Source organism: Microdochium trichocladiopsis, assembly GCF_020744255.1.
Source record: "Microdochium trichocladiopsis strain MPI-CAGE-CH-0230 chromosome Unknown B0I36scaffold_1, whole genome shotgun sequence".
NCBI lineage: Eukaryota > Fungi > Ascomycota > Sordariomycetes > Xylariales > Microdochiaceae > Microdochium > Microdochium trichocladiopsis.
This window is the reverse complement of record NW_025763544.1, coordinates 4,986,066-5,005,968: the sequence shown is the minus strand read 5'-3', so window position 1 is coordinate 5,005,968 and position 19,903 is coordinate 4,986,066. Positions and strand designations below refer to the sequence as shown.

Genomic DNA, 19,903 nt, shown 5'->3' with positions numbered 1-19,903 from the left:
GGGATGAATCCCTGGCTTTATTCCGTCCTTCAATCTGTGTATTTGTTGGCTGCTCCTTGTCTCATCTGGGGCACGAGCGTCGTCATCAGCTCTCTCGACTAGGTCGAGGAGAGAGGTCGAGACACAATTTGGCCCAAAAGCAAAGCCGCCTCGTAGGGCTGGGCAAGCAACAATGCACCCACCGCCAGTGCCAGACCGGCTTCGACGACGACACGAAACACCAACATGGATAAGCGGCCATCTCTTCGAAAGGAAAATCTCTCGGTACATACCACTATCATGATGAAATCAGGGGCACAGCATACCTACTACCTTCTTCACTGGGCGTTAGGCGGCGTTAGACTGGGCATCAACTTATTCTGCAATCAAAAGAATGGATTCCATGGTTTTCTTGAATCAGTTCAGGTGTCTGAAGCCCCACCGCCTGTCAGGCTTGGTCCATAACTTTTGAGATGAGCCGATTTGGGACGTGGACTTTGCTTGGAACCACGACCCTCATTGGGAAGCGACGGTAGTCCACATGGTTATTTCATTGTCCTGGTGTAAAATGTGTTCGTTCAAACCAAGGATCCTCGTGAAGATCTTATGGCATGCCAGAAACAACGTACTCTTGGACCAGTTTCATTTACTATTTTCTTTTTAACACTTTGAACTTCCAGCAATGTTATGCTGAACCTAAACGAGCCCGCACTCGTGCCACATGCTGACCTCGAGATCCCGTCGCCGACAATCCCTCGGCGGCGCGAGCAGGCCGTTCTCGATTGGTTTCGAGTATTCCAGCCACTTGGAGCCATGACTGTCAGGTTGGCTCCGTATCTGCTTCTGCTCCTTCTGTTGTTGCTGCTGTGTTGCAACTAGAGAATCCACTGCCTTGTTCTTCTCTACAACCTTCCACACGGAGCAGACCTCAGCCCAGGGCACGCCTCGGACGCGGTCCCAGGAGGAGGAGGAGGAGGAGGAGGAGGAGGAGCCACCTTTACCGGCAACAGAACCTCTGCGGCGGCAGCCCAGGATCGCCGTGCCGGTCGCTAGTCCGACCTCGTCGACAACCAGGTACATGTCTGTGTTGTAGCACGACGCCTGGGAGCTATCGCTATCGCTGCCGCCGGTCGAGTCTGACGACGAGTACCCACTGTCACGCCGCCCGATGTACTTGTTGTTATTTTTATTGTTGTTGTTGTTGTTGTTGCTGTTGCTGCTGCTGCCGTCAAGTCCATTGCTAGCGGCGGCATGATACAGCTCCTTGTCGCGGCTGTACACCTCGTCTGCCAGCGTGTCCATGAACGCCTCAATCTCGTCGACGCCGCTGCCGACCCACGAGTTGACCAGTGTCGCGCTCGGCGGGACGGGTGGGAACGTGCCGTGGACATGGTGTCGTTGTGCAGTAGTGACACCCGTTCCCGCCGCCGCCGCCGCTGCTGCTGCTGCCGCCGAAGCTGGTTGGGAAACCAAGGTCTCTGCGCTGTGCCTCGTCACGAAGCGGAAGCGGTCGAGGAACTGGTGGTCCTGGACTGTTGCTGTGCGGCGGCTGGCGGCATGGGTTGTTTTGGCTTGTCTTACTGTGGTGGTGTTAATGTTGTTGTTTATCTTGTTGCTGTTGTTGTTACTTGTGTGCGTAACAGCAGTAGTAGTAGTAGTAGTCGCTGCCAGGGAAAGAGAGGAAGCAGCAGAGGTGATGTCCCAGTCTCGGAGGTACAGGAGGATGCGATTCAGGTCCCTGACGTCGGTGGACTGGGCAGTGACAAAGAGCAGGCCGGTCATGGTGAGCGAAGGGAACTGTGTATTCTTTTTGTACTAATGGACAGGGCTTGGGGTGTAGGGTTACAGAGTGTAGTTGAGTTTGATGGCCAGCCGCGTTCGTGGGAAAGGCTGAGGGCAGGTGAATAAGAGGCAGAGATATCTGATATGTATTGTGATTGTCAACAGATGACGACACTCATAGCAAGAGTTTCATCATCGACGAGCGCGGGTGTTTTATGTGAAGTTGGGTTTTTTTGGAGCCATAGGAACCAAGCCGCAAGACGAAGCAGTCTGCTATGAGCCACGACGAGAGACATGGCGGTCTGTGTCACAAGTCGGCAACGTGGCCATGACAGTGAGGCCAGACTGTACGACGAAAACGTAATGGCGAGGCCAGCCGACGGGACAGTCTGGGCCATGGCATCAACGCTGGACAGTCACGAAGCGTCACGTTAGGTAATTCATGACCACCACCCATACCAATTGTGGAAACAAGCAAAGGCGGCGACACATGAAGCGCGTGTGATGTGGGCAAGTCGGGAAGGTACACCCTGATCCAGTGCCGAGACGAGACAAGGCGCCAAAGTCGTGATCAGGCGACCCAGAAGCTTCTGCACCCACCCAGCAAGGCAAAGCTGCTCCAGAATGGCGTGGTCGCCCCCATGGACGTTGGTATCATCTTTATGAGGGCTGGCGTGGACCGTGTGCGCCTCCTGATCTGGGCCGGCTGGTCGGTTGATCGGTCGGTCCACTGGCCGTGTTTGTGTTGCATCATTGTTATCAAATGGCCGCATTAGAGGCACCGGTCACGTTGCTTGCGTGTCCTCGTGGGCAACGCAAGTAATACTTCTTGAGCCAATAGAAAGTGCCTACACTACAGACGTTTGGATACGTGGGTAAGAACGTAAGCAAGGAACACCAGAGACAATACCGCCGATTGTCAGGAACAGGTTCTTGTTCACGCCGGAGGCCTGAACCCTGTTTGTGAACGGTACCGTATTTACACTACAAAGCACACGTGTGAGGTTGGTACACACCCCGTTCGCCAGGGTGGGCTCGCATGCCGTAAATATTAAGTCATCACCAAACTTTGTGGCTGTCGCACAGGACTGCACAGCCTGGTTCCACCCTGCGATCTCATCAGGTGCCCGACGATGGCCGCTCTTGTTGGGACTTGCCACAGTACTCGGCAGCCCAGAGCGACTGTGCCAGACTTGTTAAGGGAGGCTCGAGCCCGTCCTGTATGGTTGTGCGCTTTTTACGATGATGCAGTTTATGCACATGAAGACGAGGGCAGGTCTCGGAATGGTGTTTGAAAGCATGCCAACGGGTATCTTTGGATTCTGAGGTCTTTCCTTCTGCAACTGTCAACTCCTCTTGCGATAGTCTGTTGACTCCTGCTTCATCATATCTCTGGCTCGCTTGCCCTAGTCTTGCTATTCTTCGCCCCGCCGTCGTGCATGTGGTATATCCTCGGCGGCTTCGGCAGCGACTCCTGGATCTCCTTGAGGATGCCCGAGTCGACCATCTCCTTGCGCTTGCGCTCCTGCTCCTCGTCTACTACGGGCGCTGCGGACGGGTTAAAGTGCGAGTAGTTGCCGGCGCCGCCACGGCCCGAGTATCGCGGTGCCGCCGCCGTTGACGACGACGATGCTGTCGCTGGAGCCGCAGCGGGAGTCCCGGTACTGGCAGGAGCAGCAGCGGCTGCTGAAGAAGCCTCCGCCGGATCGACAAAGTTGCCGGCGCCGCCGCGGCCAGAACGTGCGTAGGCAGAGGACGACGACGCTGCTGTCGCAGAGGATGCCGGGGCGGGAGGATCGGCCGGGTCCGTCGGCAGCGGATCTGCCGGGATCGGCCTCTGTGCCTCGGGGTCCTTACACAGAGGGGGTTCTCAGTCAGCCTGCTTCCTTTCATGAGACTTGGATGGAGTCAGTCCAGTTGCGAGGGTGCCAGGCTTACCTGCTCCCTGAGTCTCTTGTCGACCTCTGCAATGTCCTGCTTCGAGTAGTAGTTGCCGGCCCCGCCGCGGCCGGCTCGGCGGTACACGTCGTCGCTCATGCTTGGCTGGCTGGGTGGCTTGCGTCGTGTGAGCTCTGCTCCTGAAGCTGGGGATGCGGGGAGTCTATTACGCATTGGCCTTTCAAGGGCTGGACAAGGCACGTTGGAAGATTGTGGGGGAGAGCTTGGTGGCGGGGGAAGCAGCCAGCCTCCACTAAGTAGGCGCCTGCCTTGACGTGTGGCCTGAGGTGGCAAGGCGGCGTGCAATTTGACGGCGAGAAGTTGCGCGAGGTGCAAGAAGCAATACGCTCTCGGGAGAACAACCCTCGAGATCGATACCAAAGGATGTTCGGAAACTGCCTTGCTGGCTACAGGTTCACAGTGATGTCAGCCTGCAAGGCAGGCCCAGTGCTGCAACACCGTGGCATCGCAGTATGTCACAGCCTGCAGTGGGGTTGACCCAGGCATGGCATTGGGGCCTGCAGCCATTGTGCTGTCATGTAGCCGTAAAGCCTCTCGATTTTAACTCACTGGTGGGTGGAAATCTCATATCGGTAGTGTGAGAGAGATAGGTCGACTGGCTGGACACGCTGTCGCCATGACCACAACACTGCTCGGCACACCCAGGCTGCCCAGTCCTCGAGTTTCTGCCTCTCTCTCACGCAATAAAGTTGCTGCTGCCGAGGCCGCCCCGTCCCAAAGCCCTCTCTCCAAGCCTTGAGGACCAGCCACACTAGTTCCAGCTGTCCCCGCGACTTGGCAGGCCCCATGGCTGGCTCGCTGTTTTACAGAACCGGGCCAGGCACAGCCAGGCCGGTTTGGGTGGCTCCAATGTCCCGTCCTCGCTCCCGTCGCCGGTCTCCCGTCTCCCCGCCTCTAGATCGGGGCCGGCAACGGTAAATCACCGGCTTGACTCGCGCCCTGCAACGCTTCAACGTTGGGCCCGTCGAGATCTCCAACGGCACAGCAGCATCGGGAGAGCGAGTCATTGATCAACAGGGCGTCAGGGTCCTGTCGCAGGACCCTGACTACTTTTTCTTCTTCTTTTGTCCTTGCAGCTCGATTTCGTCTTCGTCTTCCTGGCATCAAAACGCCCTCGACTTTGACTTTAATTGGGACTTGGTTGTGGGTGTAAATCACACGCCCAATATTAGTGCGACTACAGAGACCAGCGAGACCAGTTCCACTGCTCCAAGAGTCACCCGACGGGGAACCGGCCCATCCCAGGGGTAATTAGCCCAGGAGCACTTCCGCCGGCGTAGGTACGTGGCAGCAGAAGAGGGGAACTAGGAGCGGGTTCCATTGACTGGACTTCCACGCAATGCGATTTCAGATAAATTGCTTCACCCCGCCCCCCTTCTCTCTCGCCGGCCCCGTTGCCGCTCTCCCCGCCATTCCGGCCCCTCTCGATGAGGCTCCGTGTGGGAAGAGGCCGAAACGCTGGGGGCCCAGGCACATCGTGGGAGGTCGTGAATGCCGACCGAGACCTGATTGCGGACTTGTCTGTCGTTGGTCATAAGTGGGGCATATCCGGGGCCGATATCGCTGAGACAAGGGCCTGGGTATCTCATACGCTGCGTACGTTAGACAATGATGTCTCCAAAGGCTAAGCGAGCCTCGGTGAGCAGGGACACTAGGGCTCGAGAATGGACTCCCTGTAATGAGCGTACCGTCAATCATTCGCTCAGATGAGCCAAGTTGGGCTTCCTAACATGTGACCCAAACCGGCTATTGTCTTCTCCACATTTCATTCACTATACGCCTGGGTTGTGCCGGCTATGACTAAGGTAAGTATACACGAATATCCAATATCAAAAGCCTTGGCTTCAGCTAGTACCGAATCTGGTCCCCATAAATGGAGACTCGAGTCACGGACTATAGGCTGCTCGCAAGCGCTCAGCAAGTCCACTCAAAGTCGCAAGTGCCGGAGTAGTCGTAGTCGTTGCCATACAGGACAGAAAGATATCCGCCGCTCCCATCGACTGAGTTCCCGCACTCCCTGCCTCCCGAGTTGAAAGTATCCATCACGGCGTCGAGCTGCTCGGCAGTGATGCTCCGGCCGGCACCTTCCCAGCCAGCGTGTTGGATCCAGATTTTGGCGCTCTGGCAAGTCATGCAGAAAGTAGGACCGCCGGAGCCGGCTGCCAAAGAAAGTCTCTTTGTTAGTTGCCGGTGCTTTTTTTTCTTCTTCTTTTCTTGCCACAACTCTGACGCTTGCCCAGAGTATGGGACAAGGGCCAGGCTGGCACATAGGGAGGAAAGGACTCACACCAGCCGTCATCACCGCCGACATCAAGAGGAAGATGGGATTTCATCGCTTCAACGACGGCTGCCCTGGCCTCGTCGTTGGGTCCTCCGGAAAGGACCACACAGCCGTTTGTCTGGCGCTGGGAAAGAGGCGAAGGGGCCGCGAGAGCCATCGAGATGGGGAAAAAGGCGAGGATGGAGGTGGTCTTCATGATGAATTGATTGAGCGTTGGTACTTTTTCGGTTGAAAACGTTTTTGTGTGTGGTGTGTGGTGAGTTCACGGTATTCACTGGCTCGTTGGTTTCTTTGCTACGCTGTTGTTGCTGCTGTTGTTCTGAATCCAAGATGCCCGAAGCGAAGCAACAAGTGGCTGCCTCTTTATACCCGTTTCCAACAAAGGATCTGGTCACACGAAACTCTCTGCGATATGGTTCTTCTCATCATCATGAGACGTTGTTGGGGATCGGCAGTAGTGTCCCACTCTCGTAAGGGCGATGAACAACTCGTCTCGTTCTTCAATGCCCACTATTGCTCTTGGCGGTCGTTGGAGATCACGATGGATGTTAGTTTCGTTGAGCATTTGCTACCATACGATAAGGTAGAGCCGGTGTAGATCCGGCGTGGACAATAGCCGCGCTCAAGGCGGAGCATTCGAGGTACTTGGTCTGGGACTTGGCGCTTGGCGATGATGAAATCGACAGTCTTGGATACCACGCGGGTTGGCTGATTATAAGGTCCTGTGTCGTGAATGTGTAAATATAGCATGGCTTCATGCTTCTTCGTCCCTTCGTGCCGGACAAGGGCTGCCAGAAAAAGGTTGGCTCACTGATGGGGAAGAACAGCGCGTATGTCCCCTTGTGGGTGAGCGCACTTTTTTCGCCAACCCGCTTCGCGCAACTTCGTGTATTCGTCTTGAAATGCATGGGCCGAGAATGCGGCTCAGGCACCACTTCCTAACTCCAATCAAGCGATCGACAAGCAACAGATCATCAGGGATTCTAATCCTTAGCCCCGTTGCGCGACGTCATATTGCGGTGGCTCCGACTCCCTGCGAGGCTTCTCCTGTCGTATGCGAACGGCCGATCATGCCTATATCCCGCGGGGACGTGACAAGGCTGCGAGTGCTGAAGTTGGTGCAAGACTCCTTACGACGCTGGCTAGTCACTTGGCATTTTCTTGCATGCCTCGCATACCTTTTTTTTACATACAAAAAATTCTTGGGAAATGCTCTTGCGCTCGCTTCGGTTTTACACGTGGAACCAAGGAGCAGCTATGTGCCTCCCCGGCCGCCCCCCTGGGAGCATCCCTGGTCCTCCCATACGAGATAATCCACGATCAGCGTAGTAAGCCTACGTACCTTAGACTATATCTCCGAACTCCACAAAAAACGCAACAGCGAATTATTAGTGCCCGTACAACAGCTCAGTTCCTTCGACGTGCCCAATCCTTCGTCGAGTAGGATCATCGACGAAAGCTATTTGGGGGAAGAAGGCAATGAGACCTAGGCCAGCAGTGCGTCATCGCTCACTGCTTGGCTTTGCCCAGGTGAAAAAAACGACAAGCAATGTCGTCGCGAGCGAAGAGCATATAGGGCGAGCACCCATGAAGCTGGACCGCAGGATATCATGCTTATTATGCATGGCGTGAGGCTCTGCTGCTGGGGTTGGCGATGTCTCCTGCATTCAAGCGCCGTGGTGGCGTCAATGGCTAGGATTAATATCAGAGCCTAGCAGTGGCGCTGCTACTAAATGGGTTCAAGCTGCCCCAAGCTTTTCGGTACAATAAGGCTGCCCAGGATCAAAGATGGCCCTGCACTGCTTGGATAGTACTTGGCTGCAAGTGGGAGCGTATAACTATACTTGAGGCTGGATGGATATCAGGCCTCCTCCTGATAGTTAGGACAATGCTGTTGTCTACAGGGGATGAGTTTGCAATACAAGATAAACACCCTCGATAGTATCATTCGTAAGACTTCTCAATCTACTGGAAATGCCACAGATCGAGTATAAATGTGACCCAAGCTTAGCTATAGTAGCTACTATGAAGGACTGCTCATTGGCAGGTCAGGTTCCACTTACTTGTCCACGGAATAGATGGAGATAGGCAAGTCCATAAACTGCTCCGTTTTAGGGGGCAACTTGCTTGGGTGCTCTCCACAGGCCCAAATAGAGCCTAGAGTCGCGTCGCCCAAATATATTAATTAGTCCGCGTGGGATCACGAAGACCGATCTGCTTAGAGTAGTGTAATCAGGTCGTCGCGCACATTGCATCTTGAGAGAACCAACCACGGTTATTAACTAGCACATGGGATGAAGGATCATGTACATCTCTCATTGGAATAGGGATTTTGGCTTCAACTGTTCTGTCTGGTGGTCGAGGCAAGCCTAGGTCATGCTGTATACGGTTTCCCGGCAGTAGAGTGGCAATGTCGAGTCCTGATCTTGGTTGCCAAAGCACCGCTTGTTGGACCTTTCTAAACCGATATAACGAGGTCTAAGTCGAAGTGTACTGTTGGTCTAGGCTTTGCCCACCACCAAATGCGCCAATATCCCACAAGTTTGTCCCCTCATTCTCCAGCATAGTGGAGCGGAACCAAGACGCTACGGGCAGGCCCTAAAGACAAGCAAACGCTGCGCCCAGACCGGCACATTGTGTGAGGTCGTGAAATGTCAACCGCGACCTGGTGCGGAGTGTAGTTGGTCATAAGCGGGGGGTGGGGGGGGGCATATCCGGAGCCGATATCGCTGAGACATCGGCTCGGGTATCTCGTACCTTGACCACGATGGCCTCAAGGGGGAGGTGTTATCTCGCGGGTGGGCGAGGCGGGGCCGAGAATCGCCTCCCCACACACAAGCCTGCCGCCTAGAGCGTATCCTTTCGCTCAAATTAGCCAGATTGGGCGAGCACCGAATGGCAATTTGTGCGGCATCTATTGCTGGCGGCACCCCTCCCTTCCCTTCTTTCCTTTTTGCGGCCCACCAATCAATCCAACATGTCCACCAGGAATTAAATCTGGACAAATTGAAGTGGGCACAGACAAGCTCAATAGCCCAGGAACTTGCAATCTGTCGCGCTCTCAGAAGATGCCCGAGTCTTTCGTATGCCCGATTGCCAAGGTGTAAATTATTGTATTGCTGATCGTGACACGAAGAGCGGGGGACATCTGGCCTATGAGCAGCCGCCAGAGAAATACCGAGAACCTGTTTCTCTGGCCCTGCAGGTTTGGCCGTGTTCTGGGCTGCCCTGGCGGCAACTTAAATAGGTGATCGGCGGAGTCGGGCCAGATCTGGTGGGCAACGGAATTTTGATTGATGGGCTCTGGTGGTACCATACAATGCGAAAAGAAACACCCGAGTGCCAGTCTTGCGTGTGATGCACATGCACTTGGTCCGAATTCGCCTTCGTGTGGGCGGTGTCTCAATTTGAGCCGAATGCCAAACTGCTGCACAGGGCGAAGAACGATGGATTGGTCATGGTGCACATTAAAAATCCCGATGACGATCTGCTACGATCCACTGCAGGTACAATCAGATCCAGGCTGTCACGCTCACACGAACCAAGAAAAAAAAAGGGCCGGCCCCTGGCTTGAGTCGTACTCTTGCCGGACAAAGCGAGGCTCGAGCCCTAGAAATAGAGTTATACTTTCCGCATGCGCACCACAGGGCTGCAACGTTTGCCCTCGCACAAGCACTGGCCGGGAGCGACATGACCGAGTAAAGAAAGTTGCGGGCTCACCGCTTCGAAGTCTCGAGAGCCAGGTTGGTGGACCTTGCGGCTACACTGCATTCTCGGATCGCAGTTTCTATGGGCATTCGTGCTGCGCCTCGTGAGGGTGGAATGTTGAGCGACAAGTCATCATGACCTCATTCGGCCCCGGTTCCTCTTTGAGCCGCAGCCTGGACCTGGCGTGCGGCGGGCGGGCACCGGAGGTTATTATGTGACGGCCAGAGTTCCCATGGCGAATGACGTCATTCAGCCTCGTGATAATCCACCCTGTGTCCGCCCTACATTGGACGGAACCTCGAGTGGGGTCGGGCGGCCCATGTTTGTGGCACCTGAGGGAGAATGGCAGGAATGACGGCTTCGTTACATACGAGCTGTACTTGTTTCTTGAACACTGTTGTTGGTGCGATTTTCTTGCCCCGCGACTGGCAAGTGTCGAACACCAAAGTGATGGGAGGGACGCGCTCACGAGAGCGAGGATCTTGGGTGGACGTTGGAGGAAGAAACTCTATTTGTTGGCCAAGGAGCCACAGGTCCAGGCCGAGAAGTGAAATAGGCTCGCGGTCGACCTCGTCAAAGCCTGCATACCGGCGCACAACACTGCCGTCAGTGCCATTTTGTGCAGCTGCTCATGATTCGCACAGAACCATGGTGGGTTCAGCAGGAGTTTACTGGCGCGGACCAAGAGCTTCCGTATCCTTGTCGTGCCACGGCTGTTTCTGCACCTGAGGTCAGCTCGGCTGCCCATTAGTCTGGGGTGAGGAGGTTGACTCTATTGGGGGGCTGAACCACGTTCAAAATCGGGTTGGAGACCCAGGCACATCGGCTCGAGTAGGCTACCCCAGGTTGAGTCGGCTACCCCAGGTTGAGTCGGCTGATGGCCAGAGTCCCAAAGGGTATAGAAGAGTTGTAAACAGCAAGAGAGTTCACTACGTCTTTTATGAGGGGGGTCGACATGTATTCTGACCTGTTAGTCTGCGGGATGATGCGGTCGCGATGGTTCGGTCACGATGGGGTAAGGTAAAAGATGGGCGGTTCCGTCAAATGTCAGGAGGGCCCAAGTCCTCAGTCCATCTCCAACCGATTGGTTCGTGAGTTTTGAGGAACCTGGTGCGATATCATGCTCGTCCTCGCCATTCTCCAGGCAGCTCGCCAGCCAGCCAATTGCTAGTAGACTTTAAAACCTGTGATTCACATTGAACAACTACAACAAGTTGAGCCGTCGGGCGGATTGAGTTGGTTGTTCGTGCCAGGAAGCAAGTAAATCTGCCAAGCCCCGGAAAGCCGGGGTTCTCGGTTACAAGGGTCAATCATGGGGCAGGAGGACCATATGCAAGCCATGCGCGCGCCACCATCTGCTTGGACGAGGGCGTGTGAATAAGTCCGCAAGATTGCTGGTCCGACTCCAGTCCCAGCCAGACCTCACCAAGGCACGTTGTGCCACAACCTAGGAGTACCTGCATGCCGTATGTGGTCAAATGACCTGGCGATCGCTTGTCGTTCGAACAAGGGCTTCAGGCGTCAGGCCAACCTGTCCAAGAGCTGGAGGCAGAATCTACGCGGACACGTAGAGGTTCACTTGTTGGCGGAGACTTGGGACTTTGAAGCCCGTAGTGAGCTCTCATTGTAGCAACAGTCTGTTCTTTCCTCTCTTGCCGAACTCGAGTGTATATGCGCCTGGGGTGCTCCCACAGTGCTCCCCAGCCGTCCTGTCCGATGGGGAGGTGGTACCCCAGTGTACTGTCGCTGCGATGTTATCAGTACGTAGCTGTCTAGGCTCGTTGACGATTAGGGCAGGTTAGGGCAGGGTAGGGCAAGGGCCCACGAGCTTGCGCGCGGGGTTCGGACCGCCGCTAGACTGCAACCCTCCAGGCACACATCGTGGTGGATTCTGTTGGAGAGCACCAACAACTCAGCTGGGCAGGTGTGAATGCTCATGCATCAGGTTCCTTTTGGGGGCGGCGATTGAGGGGCAGCCGCAACTGTGCTTGCGAGCCAGGCGTGCGGGCACAAGAATTGCCGAAGCGGCCGCCCAGGTTGGATCGGTGGTGCAAGCAGTGAGCGTTCGTCATGAGGCGTGAATGCGATGATGGGTCCGGGCAGAAGCGAAGCCATGTCTGATGTGTTGCTTGCCTCTCCAAAGGTATAAGTTCTGAGTGCTTGCACCGCCATCGAAGTACTGGTGGCTGTCTTGTCGAAGTGTGGCGTGCCTCGTTCACACTCGTGGCTGAGTACAATCCAAGCTACGCATACTTTTTGCAGCGCTTCAACGCCGGATGTTCTTGGCCTGGCCAAGAAAGGAGGCAGTCAATCGAGATCGAGCTCGCAACCTTGCCACGTATTCAAATCCTGCAGCATACAGCCGTGCGCAAGTCATCTCAGGGCTGGGCCCCGGAAATTGGGTTTGGTGGGGATGCCATTGCACTTGTGCTAGGCCGCATCTGCCCAGAACAGGCTGTCCGTTAATTAAGCACACGCGTCTTCACGCGGACTATTCTTGCCTTGGTTTCGTCCCACGACGCGGCTAATTCTTGAGATCCCCCCACATTCTGCCACGCAACGATCGACCAAGTGCGCCTACGGCCGACGCCAGGCCGCCCGAAAGTGTGTATTCCGAAGCTGGCTTACCAAGGACGAGGGATATTAGAAACCTCCTTAATAACTCAGCTTGGACTGTGCGTATCCAGCGGCTCCTGGCTCAGCCGGGCCAGCGCTTCCACCAACTTTCTCAAGGAGGACCTCGATACTTTGGCATCCGGCCACCGAAACACTGGCGCCGCCGGCAGGCAAGGCCGTAGTCTGGCTGTCCGCGTTTGGCATTGATTACAAGATGGCCAGGTCACAACCATCCGATTGACCCGGCCTGAGACGCTACAAGGCAAGGAGCTTATGGAGCAATATTCTTAGCAGATATGATTCACGTGATCATAATGGAAGGAATTGTTTGCTCAACTGTGCAAGTCGGGGTGGCTATTACCCGTCCGCCTCGCGCCGAACACAGTCATGACTGCACTATGTGCACATTCCAGGCCAAGTGGCTGCTCCCATGGCTGGGGTTGATGAACAACAGGTCAGATGGCCCTGTATGTAACTCGTACCAAAACTGAGGTACCAAGTTACGCTTACCTGATTAGCCTTGCCAAACGGGCATTCGTTCCTCGGTGCCTGCACATCGCCGTCCCGAGCTTCTTATTTTTGGCTCTGCTGACTGCGCTGGGGTGGCCGGAAATGGACCCAGGCCTTGATGGACATGGCCACTTTGCCGTTCAGCAGGTCATTCGACGCCTCCTGCTCAGCCCGCCCCGCCCACAACCATGGATTTCCCAGGTGCCAAAGCGCCCATCGAGATACATACTACCATGCACTGAATTTCGGCAGTGCGAGGGCTCGGATACGCGTGGCTGCAACGTATGCTGCGTCCGAATCTGAACAGTCACGGTCATTGCGCGCCAATTCCAGAAGCCGTGCCAGGCTGCTACTGAGCACCGCCATACTACACAATAAAGCTTGGTCTCGCGTGCTCCGAAGCGCCAAGGAGACCAAAAGCAAAAGAGAGTGCTTGCGTAATGGAGGTAGCCCCAAGTCTCGCAGCCCGGCAAGGCAGTAAGCGATAGACCAGGAGCTACGCCTTGGCTGTGGAGATCAGATGGGGTGTCAGCAGGTCCATCTTGGACTCTACTATCATGGAGATATGTACCGCAATAGCCCTCCCTTCCTATCCGTGGCCTCCGCCTAGGTGTACGCTACTTCGGTGATTACAATTTGTGGACATTGTCGACAGCATGTCTCTGATCCGTGTCTCCCGGCAGATGACAAACCGAGCTCGAGCTATTATCTCCTCTACAGCCACTGACAAATGGGAACGTGTGGCCCGCTGCAACTCGACATTGACCAGGCTCGAGCGACCAGCCAAAGAGACCACGGGGTCGTGAGCTCACCTGATGGCTTGCGCTCACCATCCCATTACGGCGATGGACCAGCAGACACCCACAAGCCTCCCCCCCCCCGGCGCAGAGAGAGAGGGGAGGGGGTGGGCGCGTGGTCTGGCGTGTGTAAGCCTGATTGAGTGGCCGAAAGGGGGCAGGGGGGTGGGGGTGGGCGGTGCAGGCAGCCCATCAGCAGCATCAGGCCGACCCGGGATGGCGATGCTGGGCACAACGCCAACCACTGAGAGCGTCTCGTGGGTGCGTGGGCAAGTAAGGTACATGGAGGGACATGAACGGGGAGCACTCTGAGGACGAACGAGAGGGTCGACACGCTTGCCCGGGTCTCGGCCCCCTGGCGTCTGGTACCTACTGCGCGCACGCCCTTTGCCCTTCGTCAATCATGGCTCTCCCAGGCGTGCTTGTCCTAGCGACACCCCACCGCTGCTGGACACGACCGTCGCCGTTGCAAGCAACCATGGGAGTGAGCATGAGTGAGGGTGGTGTGCCTGCCTGCCTGGCCGGCCTATGAAATGTTTCCCTCGTGTTCTGTTGATCTCTGTCTCTCGCTCTCCCGGCGGGCGGGCGCCAACGACACGCAACCAGGACAAAGACACAAAAAAAATAATTCCCGTGCCTGCCTGCCTTGTTGAAGATTCCCAATTGAGCGGCCCATCAGCTGCCCGGCTGCATCTCACGAAGCGGCGTCTGCTCCTCATCCTCTCCTCCCTCTTTCCCCCTCCTCCCTTGTCGAGCAACGCCCACGCACCGCTTCGACGCCATTCTCCCCGACTCCACGCTTCAAACAGTCACGTCCGCTGTCGCTCTCGGGCCCGGCCCTCAGTGCCCACCTGCCCGCTAGCTCCAAGGTGACGGCCTAACCTCCAGCGAGCCCGCCTGCCTGTGCTGGCCCCGACAATCCCAGCCCGCCCTGGTCGGTTCCCGCCGGCGCCCCATGCTCTGCGAGTTCACCTGCGTGCACTAGCCCGCACCACTCCAACATTTGGCTCGGCCTCGTCCCTCCACAAACACGCCAACATAGCACACAACACACAATCCAACCACTTTTTTTTGGCTGCGTCTCTTTTGTGACGCGAGTGCTCCCCTTCCTCACGACGCTTTTTCTGCTCGAACCACTTGCTTCGCCGCTCTCCCCGCCGCTCTCCACGGGGTCCCTCAAACCGCAAGCTAGAATCACCTCTACCCCATCCATCTACCCGTTGACGGCCCATATTATCAACGCTCCACACTCCTGACTGTGTGGCAATGGCCTCCTCAAAGGTACAGGAACCCCTTTGTTCATTCTCTTGGTCGCAGTCACGTTTTCCCTTCGTGGCGTGTACGAGACGCATGACGGCTACGGGGGCACAGCTGACTCTGGTCCTTCGCTCGCCCCTCTAGGATATCCAGACTTCCTCGAGGCCATTGATCCAGCACCGCCAATCGATCACGTCCGGCTCCCCGTCCTCGCTGCCAACGCACCGACCTACGGCTCACTCTCGAAATGGCTCACACTCGCACTCGGTGCTCTCAAGCGCCCTCAACGCCAATCGAGTCTCTCGCCGCAAGAGCATGAACACAGCGACCGGCACCAACGTGGCCGCTGCCCTGGCTGCGGCCATGCAGAATGAACAGAATCCGGGTAGCAAGGTGTCGTCACTTCCCATCTCGGGAGCGGCGCGTCGTGTGTCCAAGTCTGGGGTCAGCAAGTCCAACTTGGCCGGCAGTCCTCTTTCTCCTCCTGCCAGCTTGCCATCGCACAAGTTCGTTGCCAAAAACCCCGAGAGCGCAATCGACGATTCGGCCGAGATGTCGCCCGAAGAGTCGCAGCTCGGCGCTGATCAGGCTCGGGCGCGGAGGGCCAGTGACGGCCAGCATCTCTCGAAAGACGGCAAGAAGAGCAACCGTGTCGAGGTCCGCTGCGAGACATGCGGCAAGGTGTACAAGCATGGCAGCTGCTTGACCAAGCATTTGTTGGTGTCCCACCCTTTGCCTGATATTGCAGTTCCTTCAATTCCTACCTTCGTGTGTGACATGCGTCTCTTGAGATGACGTGGGACTGCATAATTGCCTGGCCATTTTGCATAGGAGCAAGTCGACACTTTGGCTTTGATTGGACGCTTTGTTAACATATCTCCATGAATAGGTGGGAGCATACCCCTGAGTGGAACTTCACGTCCAAGCTCCTCATCTCCAAGCACCAGCAGGTCCAGCTGTTGGAGGCTGCCTCCGTCCTTGTCGGCATGAACGTCGACACTGACGGGAATCCGACTACACCACCAGACTCGGCCAAGGACTTTGCTAGCGAGCCCGAATCCGCGGCATCGCCAGCGGCCTCGGGCTACTCCGATGTGCACGACGGCCGAAGCTCGGCTGACACCACGCCACCCCCACAAACAGACCCTTACCTTCACAACAACGTGCCGTCATACCTGGGTATGGGCAAGCGCTACAGTAGCGGCAGCAATGCCATCTCCCAATCGTACCAATCCGGAGTGTCGAGCTCCTTCCGCGCCGGGAGCATCTCGAGCACACCAAACTTTGGTGGGCACCACCGCCAGCCAAGCTTTGAACGCAGACCCCCTTCACAAGGCCGCAATAACACGAACCAAGAAGATCGCGATCTCGCCGCGGCCGTCGAACTCCTCAGCTGCAGCTTTGGCAGTAACGGTGGCTCCCGAGACGCAAGGCTGCCTTCGGATGCCCCTCCGGTGCCGCCGTTGCCCATGCAGTATCTTGATCAGGCAGCTTTCTCGAGCACCCCATTCTTCAACAGCTTCTCGTCACGCCAGATGCCAGAAAGCTTCACGCGTGGAGACCACCGCCACCATGCCGAGAACATGAAGGTCGACGACAGGGAAGATAGTATCATGGACGAAGACGACGACCATGATCGCCGGATGAGGGCGAATGGCAGCGAGGATGATGATCTCATGTTTGGTCGCATGGATATCTGATTCCGAAACCCCCCGAAGATGGCGAACCGAAGGCTGACAGGCAACGTGATATGAGGCGTATGGCAGTGTATTTTTCTTTCTTTCTTTCTGGAGTATCAGTTCATAGGAAGACTGGCACGATATGAATGGCCAGCAAGTTGGTGGTTCGCTCCGCCGCCGAGTCCTTAGCACCGAAGAGTGGGTGGTTGTGTTGACCTGGCTGGCACAATGCGCGTCATGTTGGGCCGAACTCCCACGAGGTTAAAGTGAGGACCGGAGAGAGTGCGTCGAGCAACGCCGAGCACGATTGAGGAGGTTGACATAAGAAAACACAGAATACAAACCCGAGGAAGTGGAGATGGTGTATATAATACCTAATAGTTAGGAATTCGACACACTCGCTTGTCCTGTGTTTTGCGACAACCAAAATCCTTCATCCATTCAACCTTGGTGTATGTTGACCGACCTGAAATGGCGACGAATTCGTGACCAGGTTCGAGTGAAAAGGAAATACCTTGAGTCATGAGGCCTGATGCCCGTGGGGGATGCGGTCACATTCGACCACGATGTTCCCGAAGGCGCGGGGCGGCAATATCCCGAGGAGAGAACGGGTGGCATGCGGGAAGAAGAGAAAGAGTAAAAGAAGACGGCAGTCGAGATGACCGTGCAGGATGACGCACCCTATTAAGGCTGCGCGGTGTTCGAGAGGCTTCCCCGGCGGAAGGACCAGCGTCGTCCATAGAGGCAGGCCACGGGACGATCAGCCGAAGAAGCGCAGCACCGCGCATTGCCGTGAGGAGGGCTGCAGAGAAGATCGGTTCCAAGTCGATGTGGTTTTTTCTCTGCGGTTGGAGCGTGGCCGCTGACGGATGGAGCTCGACCCCAGTCACGGAGCACGAACCCTGTCGGTGGGTGGGCGGCCGGGGCGGCGGCTGCGACGTCACAGCTCCCCATCTTGGCCTCCAGACGGAGCCGTGTGCCCCCAGCCTTGCGTGTGCGAGTGAATACAGCTCGAGCTCCCCGCGCCGCGCTGATCAACACCAACCTCCGGCCTCCTTCCTAACGCGACCACCTCGCCAGTACATACAACAAGTCCCAGCAGCGCCTCCATTGCTCGTCTCAGATCACGCATCGACCCGAGATCGTCGCTACAAGGGCCTCTTCGCACCCAAGCTGCTCGACAAAAGCGCATCTGCTCCGTTGGGCCTGACGTACCCTCCCCGCAACGACGCCGTCTGTCCATTCATTTCGTTCTCATTCGCCAGGTTTGCTACAAAGACGCGTATCAGCGATCAGCAATCACGTGGCCCACGAATCCTTGAGCAGCAAGGGCAGCAATTTCCCTTTTCGAGGGCGACACCGGTTCCAGACGACGCAGTCATCGCACAGGGTGACCACGGATCACGATTGCTTGGTCTACAACTTGTCCCGCGCGTTACACTCATCCGCACCAGCTGCTCCCGCAACACGGCGCTGCTGGTATCTCGATACGCGCATAGCCATCTAGCTAGTCGCGACTTCGGAAACGTGTCGATACAAAACAGCTGGCCACCTTGCACTAAAAACTTGCGTACCCGCACGAAGCGCACGGATGTGCCCGAGGGAGAGAACGAGCACGACACCACCACCACCACCACCATGCCGGCCTCCCCCTCCTCTGGGAGCCGCAAGGTGGTGACGATCACCAAGGTCGAGGGCCCCACTGTCAGACCCGCAGAGAAGCGATACTCGCTCGTGCCGACCCCGAAGCTGCCGGCGGCCGTCCAGTTCCCCCTCATCGCGATCCTCAGCCTGTCCATCTCGGCCCTGCTGTACTCTCTCACGTACCAGTTTACCCGCGCCCCGCTGGCCATCAACGAGAGAGTGCTCGAGAACTGGACCGAGGTGGCACTGCTTACTGGCTGGAAGGTGTAAGTGATTGCCCCGTCTGCTGTTGGCACATATTCCTGGCGTGCTTTTGCTGACATTTCCTTGTAAATGGCAGATTCCAACTGGGTCTCGGCTGGTATGGCAACTTTGACAGTATTGACCTGGCTGCTTTGACTGTGCTGTCTCAAGGCCCTTCTGTAAGTCCAACCTGTACAAGCTACAAGGGAGCCGTAGTATTGACCTGTGTATTTCTAGCTATATCTGCTCTCTACGTTCTACAGCACGCCTGCCGTTCCTTTGGTCTCCTCTCTGGCTATCGAGGTGCTCTCTGCGACTCTGCCTTTCCACCTGCTGCGACCCTTGAACGTTGTTCATGCAGACCCCAACGACGCCCCCAACGGTGACATTGTCGCTGATAGGCCGATTGCGCTGCTGACCACACTCCTCGCTGCCGCCATCTACAGCGTGGCTTTGCTCTTTGCCTACGCCACTTACCTGCCTACCTACCTGGTTGTCTACTTCACCAACCTTGCTTCCATCGCTCCAGCACACGAAGCAAGCTACATTTCGTTCCTCCCAGTGACCTTGGCCCTTGGCCTTGCGGCGCAGACCTTCATTTTTGCCCCTATCACTACCGTTCCGCGGACCACCCAGGACGAGATTAACGACAGCTTCAACCCTGTCGAGGCTGGGCTGGGCGCCACCGTTTGGTGGAATGTCTGGGGCTGGAGCACCCGCACCAAGGTCGCAATGGGCCGGACTCTTGTACTCATGCTCGTGAGCGGTGTCAGCTCTGCTCTCAAGGCCCGCTATGAAGTGTTGGGCGTTGAGACTGCCGGCGCTGTCGCTTGGGGCACCGTGTGGGTTTTGGCCGCCGGAGTGACAGGATTGGGCCTTGGTGCTGTTGGCAGTACTTAAGACTAGCAAGACCTAGCTGGCGATGAGGAGGCCGCCACGTTTGAGGACTGACATTGCTCAGTCTAGCTATACGCACCGTGGAGGCTAGACGAGGAGTGTACTGAAGGATGAAGGGGCAGGAACCAAGTCCCCAGGAAAGACCATCTTGGATAAAAGGCGGCGAAGACGATGCATCACGCTCAATCGATGCTAATGTTAGATAAGTATGGAGGCCGTGTTTCGAGCCTTTGGGTCTCTGATCTAAACGGCTTTGGGACAGGAGCGGGAGAGGTCACTCCATTGGAGTCTGGCGCGTAACTGTATAACAAATAATACAACTGCATACTGATTCTACGCCCAGCCTGGAGTACTGAGTCATGCCTCTGCAGCGAAGCGCGATGTCCCCTAGCTGCCATTGTTTGAATGCCAGATCTTAGCCCATCAAGAAGTCGCTAGCGGCCTGGGTGCCTGACTTGAATGCGGGTTGGACCCACTATTGCTGCTACCATGAAAGCCCCACCTGCCGACCTGCAGCGACGCGCCTTGTGGTACCACATCCCGCGGCGCCG

The 19,903-nt window shown here is 56.4% G+C and overlaps 6 protein-coding genes across 6 annotated transcripts; 3 read left to right on the top strand and 3 right to left on the bottom strand.

The window, feature by feature from the left end:
* Positions 1-675: 675 nt before the first annotated feature.
* On the bottom strand, positions 676-2,217 carry B0I36DRAFT_392048 (uncharacterized protein; the record flags this gene model as incomplete). The annotated part of the gene is made up of 1 exon (XM_046161425.1): positions 676-2,217. The coding sequence occupies exon 1, from the start codon at positions 1,759-1,761 to the stop codon at positions 676-678; it is 1,086 nt and encodes a 361-aa protein (XP_046019250.1). The 5' UTR covers positions 1,762-2,217.
* Positions 2,218-3,145: 928 nt separating this feature from the next.
* Positions 3,146-3,798, bottom strand: B0I36DRAFT_358383 (uncharacterized protein; the record flags this gene model as incomplete). The annotated part of the gene is made up of 2 exons (XM_046157959.1): positions 3,146-3,613; positions 3,700-3,798. 2 exons carry the CDS (start codon positions 3,796-3,798, stop codon positions 3,146-3,148), a joined length of 567 nt encoding a protein of 188 aa, XP_046019249.1.
* Positions 3,799-5,526: 1,728 nt separating this feature from the next.
* On the bottom strand, positions 5,527-6,373 carry B0I36DRAFT_20422 (uncharacterized protein). Its single transcript, XM_046148808.1, has 2 exons — positions 6,008-6,373; positions 5,527-5,879 (listed from the first exon to the last, which is right to left on the bottom strand). Exons 1-2 carry the CDS (start codon positions 6,195-6,197, stop codon positions 5,635-5,637), a joined length of 435 nt encoding a protein of 144 aa, XP_046019248.1. The 5' UTR covers positions 6,198-6,373; the 3' UTR covers positions 5,527-5,634.
* Positions 6,374-10,008: 3,635 nt separating this feature from the next.
* Positions 10,009-10,672, top strand: B0I36DRAFT_312336 (uncharacterized protein). Its single transcript, XM_046152496.1, has one exon. It carries the CDS (start codon positions 10,052-10,054, stop codon positions 10,436-10,438), a length of 387 nt encoding a protein of 128 aa, XP_046019247.1. The 5' UTR covers positions 10,009-10,051; the 3' UTR covers positions 10,439-10,672.
* Positions 10,673-14,898: 4,226 nt separating this feature from the next.
* On the top strand, positions 14,899-16,589 carry B0I36DRAFT_358381 (uncharacterized protein; the record flags this gene model as incomplete). The annotated part of the gene is made up of 3 exons (XM_046157958.1): positions 14,899-14,913; positions 15,034-15,605; positions 15,779-16,589. The coding sequence occupies 3 exons, from the start codon at positions 14,899-14,901 to the stop codon at positions 16,587-16,589; spliced, it is 1,398 nt and encodes a 465-aa protein (XP_046019246.1).
* A 1,617-nt stretch (positions 16,590-18,206) lies between these two features.
* Positions 18,207-19,355, top strand: B0I36DRAFT_358380 (uncharacterized protein; the record flags this gene model as incomplete). Its single annotated transcript, XM_046157957.1, has 3 exons — positions 18,207-18,478; positions 18,553-18,634; positions 18,693-19,355. The coding sequence occupies 3 exons, from the start codon at positions 18,207-18,209 to the stop codon at positions 19,353-19,355; spliced, it is 1,017 nt and encodes a 338-aa protein (XP_046019245.1).
* Between the last annotated feature and the right edge of the window lie 548 nt (positions 19,356-19,903).